This window comes from Rosa rugosa, chromosome 4 (genome assembly GCF_958449725.1).
Source record: "Rosa rugosa chromosome 4, drRosRugo1.1, whole genome shotgun sequence".
Lineage (NCBI taxonomy): Eukaryota > Viridiplantae > Streptophyta > Magnoliopsida > Rosales > Rosaceae > Rosa > Rosa rugosa.
In genome coordinates, this window is record NC_084823.1 from 43,760,706 (window position 1) to 43,769,529 (window position 8,824).

At 46.4% G+C, this 8,824-nt stretch overlaps 1 protein-coding gene across 1 annotated transcript; it reads right to left on the reverse strand.

Moving 5' to 3' along the window:
* Positions 1-7,703: 7,703 nt before the first annotated feature.
* Positions 7,704-8,033, reverse strand: LOC133744871 (GTP-binding protein SAR1B-like). Its single transcript, XM_062172901.1, has one exon. The coding sequence runs from the start codon at positions 8,031-8,033 to the stop codon at positions 7,704-7,706; it is 330 nt and encodes a 109-aa protein (XP_062028885.1).
* Between the last annotated feature and the right edge of the window lie 791 nt (positions 8,034-8,824).

An 8,824-nucleotide genomic window follows, 5' to 3' on the forward strand; every position in this document is an offset into this window, starting at 1 on the left:
TGTTCTTGATCAGAGAACTCTTCATTGACGGTTTCTAACGTTGCGACTCGATCATAGGCCTCTTTCTCCACTAAGTACGAAGATAATCTTTCATACAACGAGTGGAGGGCCTCTATCCCTTCCTCTGGAAGGTCGTAATCCATTAATCGTTTAATGGTTTGGGCACAGCGTGGCCAGGCCTGTCCAAGCCTTCCTTTACGAGCGTGAGCCCCCACTGTGCCAAATCAGAGGCTGTCACCCCTGTGGGGCGGCCCTTGTTATCGATGCCACTGACTTGCAATGGAGTAATAGGCTCCAAGTAGTACCTGGCATCTACATAATTCGCGGAAACTGGAAATGGACGAGGGTCAGCTTTGATCACCTCAGCCTTATCTGTATCCCTGTTCCACATAATGAGTTCCTGATGGAGAGTTGATGGAACACAATAACTCCTGTGGATCCAATCCCTGCCCAAAATAGCGTTATAGGCTGCATAACAGTCAGTTACAAAGAAAGCATAAACTCCCTCTGCAGGGCCAACCTTGATGCGCAAGAAAAGTAATCCCAAGGTCTTCGTCACAGTCCCTGCGAAGTTCTTGAGTGTAAGGGATGTAGACTGGATTTTCTCTTTCTTTATCCCGAGCAAATGCATGGTCCTGGTAGTGATGACGTTCATAGCCGCTCCGGTATCAACCATAATCTTGCTAACTTTGGTGCCGCCAATCTCCGTTGTGATGTACAAAGGTCGCATGTGCTGAACCATAGCGGGTGTAGGCCTGGTGAAGCTCATGAAGAATTCTTTGCTGTTAGCATCTTCCGTTTCAAGAAAGACAGCCTCCTCTACAGGTGCTGTGATTGCTGATGTAATCTGCAAAGGTGGGGCGCTATTTTCCTCAGTTTCTACACAATCCTGCGCGGCGACTGGTAATGCATACCTCGCGGGGAGTACGTAAACCATGTTGCAAGATGTATCGGTCACAACTGTTTCATCCATGTCCTCTGGCGGGTTCAGCTTGGGTTCTTTGACAAGGATGTCAGTATTGAATTGCTTAACCATCCGCTCTACCAATGATTCCTCCGTAAGGCCTTTTACCTCACATTGCGCATGCCCCAGTATCCCGGTGGCTCGCTCAGGTGAGTTGGACTTTAGGTCGCTTGTGGTAGTCACCTCAGGGGCAACAACGACACTCTGGACCTTTTTTGGTTTCCACTGTAACGTATCGGTAATCTTGTCCTTGCCCCCCAGTCTCTCAAAAACTGAGGATTTGGCCTCTGAGTCGTCGCGAAACAACTTGCGCCTGACATGTGGTCGCCTAGTCGGTGAACTCTCCTTTCGAGCCGGCGGAGGTCTCCTCTCGTCTGTGATCCTGCAAAAAACACTGGGCTTAGATGCCCCTTTTGCTGAGCTCACTTGCTTTTGGAAGCTGCGGGGAGTTATTAACGGCTTAGCAGCTAATATCTCCATCTCTTTCTGATACTGCTTAGGTGATTTAACCAGCTGCGAAGGTTTGATCAGACCCTGGTCCAGAGCCTCTAGCGCGCGTTTGGCTTCTCCAAATCGGCGCTGCAGTTTTCTCTTCTTGGAAGGACTTATCTCCACTGTCTTCCCCTTTTCTCTTGTGTACCACTTACCTTCCTTAATAGTGGTGGCAGAAGCGGGAGGTATGTAGGGCTTGGTCAAGATGTTTTTACGCTTGATCATAACCTTCTCTTCTGATTTCTGATCAACCGCGGCCGCTTTCAACTTCTGGAAGAGATTGGAATCCTTTGGGGATGGTGGTGATTCCAGTTTCTCTTTTTGTCTTGGGCTGGAAGGTTGATAATTCCGCGATGGCGACGACCATTTGATGGGTGGGAGAAAACCAAAACGAAATGTCTGCTCGACCGCCTCGTGTCACAATTGAATGCCACACTCTTTCTTGCATCGCCAGCATAAGACCACAGATGAGGCTTGACCCACTGTCTCAAACTTCCTCTTTACAGGAGGCTCATCCTTGTCAGGTTGGTCTCCTTTCCCCTTTTCATTCAAATCCAGGGTTGGTTTCCTCCGGCTCTGCTTAGTCCAGTTCACGTCGACCATGTTGACCCCAGTGTCAGGAAAAGGGTTCAAGTCTACGAGCGCTGCCGTTGTTACTGGAGCCTCTACCTGCAAACTACCATTATTAAGCCATACCTGAATCTGGTCTTTGAGTTTCACACAGTCTGCTGTATTATGATTCCACAGGTTGTGAAATTTGCAGTACTTCTTCCCTTTTAACTGGTCTGGACGAGGAAACGGTCCAAAGTCGGTCTTTACCATCTTCGCGTTGATCATCTCATCTAGGATTTCATGTGCCTTATTGGCATCATACGTATACGCCGCGAATTCCGGCTTGGTGAAGGCCATTGATTTGAGCTTGACAGGTTCCTTGGAAATTTTCAACTGTTTCAAGGCTGGATTCTTTCTCCCTGTCAGCTCATAAGCAGCGATGTCATTATCCTCCTCTTCATCATCGTCCTGACTCAACTCTTCACTGTGATGGTGATAGTAGGGGTCATAAGTAGCCGGCTGGTAGCTCAGGGCCGCTACGGTGCGATGTTTTCCTGGCACATATGTCCCCTTGGAGGCATTCTTCCTTGCATCAGTTTCTCTGAGGAGATGCTCGAAGCTGCCCACCTCCGTGATGAGTTCTCCCATTGACTGGATCATGCTGCCATGCTGCTTCTTTCGCTGTCGAGGCTCTAAACCCTTGATTGCCAACTTGATCAACTCTTTCTCCGGCAGGATCACGTTCAGTTTGGCCTTCTGAATCTGGAAGCGTTGAAGGTATGCAACGGCGGATTCAGTGGGCTGCTGAGCCATCTGGGTGAGAGAAGCCAAATCAACTTCAGGCTCAATGGCTCCAAAAGTTTCTCGAAAGAGTTTTTCCATTGCGGGCCAATCTGCCACTGTTCCTGGTCGGAGTTTGGAAAACCACCTGAAAGCCGCTCCCGAAAGAGAGGTGCCAAAGATCCTGCACTTGAGGATGTCATCATTCTGGTACTGGCCGCATTGCACTTTGAACCTGGCCAGATGAGTGATTGCATTCTCGGTGTCTTCCCCTGAAAAAGTAGAAAATATGATGTTTTTATATCCCCTGGGAAACGGCGCGAGCATTATATGCGGCGGGAAAGGTCCCTCATAGACCCCATCCATTTGGGCTCTCGGGTTAGCCAGCCTGATCATCTCCTCGACCTCCTCTCGTCTAACATATTCTGGGCCTGGAGGAGGGGGAGGTATTGCCATAGTGTGGCGAGCAGCCTGTATGGGTATTGCTTGGTTCACAATTGCTGCCCCTTCTCCTATCTGGACAACGCGAGTTGAAGCGGGCTGTTGAAGAGTCACTGCCGGCATAGGCATCTTTTTTGCCAAAGCTGTTATCTTGACAGGATTACCAGCTTGGTCAATCCCATAATAACTTCCTGGCAACTCTTGATATATGTTTTCCGCTCCGTCGCTGTCGTATTGAACGAACACGGTGGAGTCGGACGGAGCTGTGCCACCTTTTGATGTCTGCTGCTTATGTCTGGTGGTCTGCCCGCCTGACGAAGTAGCCTTTTCTTTGCTACCGCCAATAACCAGCGCTTGTTCTTTATTTTTCTGTGGCGTAGCAGCAGCTGTTGTGGAAGGTGTAGTGGTGTTGCTGCTAACTTTCTCTCACTGATTCGGCGGCACGTACTTGCCTGAACCAGACGGTTGGCCAAGGGAACCAAGGATAACGTTAGGATCACCTAACGTCTTATTCAACACTTCTCTAGCTTGGTTCAACTCGGCTCTTTGCATGGCCACCCCAGTTGCGAGATTCTCTCCATCTTTACGAAGACTTGCCATATCGGACGCTGCCTGCTTCGTATGGTTCTCAATAATCTTTATCAATCCTTGGTGGCTCCGGTTCTGGTCCTCTGCAATACCTGTAGCATGAGCCTTTAACGCATTCTCTGTTTGTGAGATTTGTTCTGTAGTCTCCACTGACTGTCAGGAAAGACGTTCGTTTATTTCACGTATAATCTTGTTTGTCCTCGCGTTCTCCCTTTCAAAATCAGCGGCGATCCACCTGCTATGATTCTCGACGTTTTCCCTCATGATCGAGAGTGCGACCTCAGTGGTCGCTCCTTCTGGAATAGGCTTCGCAACGAAAACCTCTATTCATCCACTCCCCACTGTGTTGGAGATAGTGGTAGTGATAGGCTCATTGACCTGAGTAACAGTAGTAGTTTGACCCTCAGCAGCGGTCTGGTGATTCTCTTCTTGTTCCGTTGACATATTGGAGGATTCGGAATGGAGAGAGAATCTTTGAATAACTTGTTCTTCAGAAAGACCACGACACTCCGCACGAGGATGCGGTGTGTAACTGGAGGTCTTATGCTTTGAGCAGTTAGCGTAGCCCTTTTGGTAAGGGTTTGCGCTTGACTTCCCAATGGCTAACGTTCACGAGAAGACACTAGTTGGTCCCACCGGGTGTGCCAAAATGTTTGGCGCAAAAACCAGTTGGCTTGCAAACTGTCTCTTTTGAGCGTGTGCGCAGGCGTGCCAGCACCGTGGGGTGCAGTCGTCGGGGTAGTCCCTTGACCTGACTTCTTCTCAAACGATGTGGACGAGGAAAGCACCAACCTCGTCACAAGGTTCTTTTCTATGCCTTTCGGAAAATGACTTTTTTCCTTACTGATAAGGACTTTGGCTGTGGTCTCTTGCGTTCACTGAATCGATACTTAGTGTTGTAGACTAAGCAGAGCAATCACTGGGAAGTTGGGAGAAGCACGGGTTTGCTAAAGCGTGACTTTAGCTTCGCTGGGTTGCGAGGGCGTTACCCTTGCTTCGCTGGAAGTAACGGTGGCGGTTGCGCTCGCAGTCGGCTCCTGGGGAGACTAGGACTGAAAGTACGGTCGTCGGGTTGATCTGGTGATGCTGACAGTCGGCTCGTGGAGAGACTAGGACTGGCGCGCGGTCACCGGTTTTCAACGAGGTTGAAGGTTTGCTCCGGGGAGGCTTTGTAATCGCTGGGATTGATTGATTTGAGAGGTCCTTAATTTGTCCTTGAAACCTGGTATATATACCTAGGGTTTCGACTGCTCCTTGCCACAGAAGGATTATTGGTTGAAGTTTCCTATTCAATCCTCGCTACCCGACTCCAAAAAGGTTTCGTTTTCCTTATGGATCACGGAAAGGGTGAAGCTGTAACCCAAACCCGAATAGGCTTATTTTTGGGCCGTAGGTATCGGCCCGCTGTGCTGAATCCATTAAAGGATCTTGCCAAAATTACTTTTGGGCTCAAACAAGATCTACAGTGGCCAGAACTCAATTTCAACCTCTCACGAGACCAACCACCGCCTCCAAAGCTACAACCATTGTCGAATCGAAGCTAACACCACCACCGAACCCAATCGAAGCCACAAGCAACCAAATAAAGCAACAATCACCACCGCCAATAGATCTGAAGCGATGGGATGGGAAGGGAAGCGATTTGAAGAACCCTTGAAGCAGAGTTGGTTCTAATTAATCTTAGCATTGTCGAAGAGTGATGGTTGCGGTCGGGGTCGGGGTTTGTCGAAGAGTGATGGTCCTGGTCGGGGTCGGGGTCGCGGTTTTTAGAGGAATGGTTTTGTTGAATACAAGTTGTCGAGAGAAAGGCCAACGAAGAAAGTTGTCGAAGATAGAGAGAAAGGCTAGCTATGTCGAAGAGAGTTTCAATTTTTTGCCCAAGTGTAGAGGGCAACCCCTCGTTTAGGGCATGGACACGAGCATGGGCACGGGCTCATTAGTTAATGGACAAGCCCTCGTACAATATGTTGTCCAAATGTTCAAATTTTGAATTTTGGGTTTGCGCTTTGGGGGGTTTCTCTCTTGCTAATTGACTTCATTCATACCACAGTTTTAGACTTATCCGTTGTACCAACCAATATATGTTCTAACTTTCTTGATATCAGATGAAGCTAAAGCTTAGGGTTTGGGGTGAAAACTAGCACCACTAAATGGGAAGATTGGCGCTCAAAGTTTTTCACAGTCATACCACGCTTCTATTCATAAACGTCTTCTGAAGCAATACATAATTTCAGCATGAAAAACACCCGTTGGTTGAATTCATATTAGAAGACAGAAATTTTACAACCGTCGTCTCAATAATGAGAAATAATTCACACCACGGAAAACAGTGTAGCGTCGTATGAGAGGTGTCGTGTGAAGCTTTTTGTGTAGTAGTGAAAGAAATAAATGTTTGTGGTTGCCTCTTTTTAAAGTATTTTCGATAAATGTGCACAATATTATGTAGTAAATATTTTCAAGTATATTACTATTTTCAAACCTAGCATGGTTGGGTCGGCCCCTACTGGGCATGCGAGGACGAAAGCTCACCCCTACAACAGTGTGCAGGTTTCGGGCATGTGGTCGGGGAGCGTACAGAGGAGGCACATGGCCCGGCTTGGCACATTCTTCTTTAATTTTATCAAAAGAATGTTTTGGTCCTTTATCGGATTTTGAAGTAGCTTGTTTATTTACTTTTTATTTATTTCCTACTCGTTTACCAAAACTTCGAGAGGCCCGTAATCCTGGGGCGCGTCTCTCGCACTTGTAGTTACTTAGTGATTTGTTTTCCAAATTGGGCTCCGATTGTAAGCCCAAAACTCATAGCCCATTTCAAATTCTGCTTTTGAAAATATGTTGTTCGGTTGCTAGAATGATTTGTCCAAGAAAGTGTTTTGTAAACCAACAATCTAAACACAAAAGGCCTTGCGATTTCGGGTTGATGAGTTATCGGGATGTTATTCGTGACATGTCGGTTTCTCATTGGCTCGGGGTCCCGGCGCTGTGGGACCCCCCTCTCGGGTCACCACAGCATGTGGCCCTAGAATCAAATTTGTGTTTATATCTTAAGGTGACTTGGCTCGCACAGTACAAGAAATTTATAAGGGCTAAATATTGTTTAGTACCCTGTGATTTGGATCCAAAATCAATTCAGTTCCTGAACTTTTAATTTCATCAAAAACACTCTCCACTATCATTTCTCATCCAATAGACCCCTCCGTCATGATTCTGTCAAATGGAGTCGTTAAGTAGCTGATGTGGCATGCCAACTTGGCACTGGTGGGGCCTACATGGAAGACAAAATTCCAAAATAAAATTTCAGAAAATTTGAAATAACAAATTTGATTCTCTCGAGCTCTCTCTCTCTCAGAGAAAAGGGTTGGCCCTTTTCTTTCCTCCAATATGTGTTTTACGCACTGTTGCTTCCCAAGCCTTCACAATGAATCTCAACTCTTTGCTCATTATCTCTATTCACCTTCCTGTCACATTCCTCTGCCCTCTTCACCTTCATCCATCAAAAACTTCTCATTTCTCTTCTTCCCCTCTCTAATGTATCTCTTTTGCACACAATGCATATGCTTCAAAACCAGACAAAAGTGACTAGTTCAGAGACAAACCTAGAAGCCTAAACAATGCAAAACAAACAAGCAAATCTGGGTTTTGTTTCTTTGTGGGTTTTAAGTTTCGGTTTGGTGTTTCAGATTCTGGGAAATTTTGTTTTTTAAATTTTACAAAGCAGTGACGTTGATATTTCCTTCCACACAAATTCAAAGACAAATAGATTCAATTTGAAATCCCTGTAAGAGCCTAAACAAAGTAGGACAGAATAAACTTTTTCAAGATTAAAGGTGGGACATGTTATGGTAGTTCAGGAGCCTCCAGAACATTTCATCGACCATCCTTGAACCTACTTAATGTATTGAGAGAGCCACTTAAAACCATTGTAGGCATCCACAAGGTACACCACAGCATCTACCTTTGCGTAGTAATCCTTCCAAACCCTGCGAGCAATCTGATGACCTCCCAAATCAAAGGCCTTGAACTTGATTTTGCCAATACTCAACTCCTCGGATGTGGGATATTGCGTAGGTTGATGATGCACCAGCCTTTCATCTTTGAGCATGTGAAGCAAGGTGGTCTTGCCGACATTATCGAGCCCTAGGAACAAGATCTTGGCCTCCTTCTGCCACACACCGAGGGAAGCGAGCACACCGTAGAACCAGTCGAAGAGAAACATGATAACGTATGCGGATCGGAGCAAAATGGATCAGATCGCACCGTTCAAGGCCTCTGATGACAAGCCCTCATCTCTCAATTCTGGGAAATTAAAAAAATGCAAAAACCCAGAATTCTGAGTCCGATTACGAGTCGGAGTCGCCGGTTTTCGATCCATTTGGGGATTTCACTACAGACGAAATGATGACTAGAGTGGTGGGTATGGGGCGTGAGACTATGATGAAGAGCTTCGTTTCTGGTATGGGAGCGGCCGACGGAGAAACCAGAGTGGTGAGATTGGTTGGTTCGGCAGATCTAAGGATGAGATTGCTGAGAAACTGAGGAGGGAGAGAGATAGAGAGAGAGAGAGAGAGAGAATCAAATTTGTTATTTCAAATTTTCTGAAATTTTATTTTAGAATTTTGGAATTTTGTCTGCCATGTGGGCCCCACCAGTGCCAAGTTAGCATGCCACATCAGCTACTTAACGGCTCCATTTGACGGAATCATGACGGAGGGGTCTATTAGATGAGAAATGATAGTGTGAGGGTGTTTTTGATGAAGTTGAAAGTCCAGGGACTGAATTGATTTTGGACCCAAACCATAGGGTACTAAACAGTATTTAGCCCAATTTATAATAAATGAGAGTTTTGGTTTTCAATCCTTTAGTACGTACTTTGCCAAAAAATTAAAAATTAAAAAATTAAAAAAAATCCTTTAGTACGTTATCCAACTGGGTACGTCTGGATATTAACCAGGGACGTAGCTACCGTTACGGCTACTTGGGCTATAGCTCAAGGGAGATTTGGCCCAA

Coding starts and splice junctions, on each gene's coding strand:
- LOC133744871 (XM_062172901.1), bottom strand. CDS start 8,033: ATGTTTCTCTTCGACTGGTTCTACGGTGTGCTCGCTTCCCTCGGTGTG.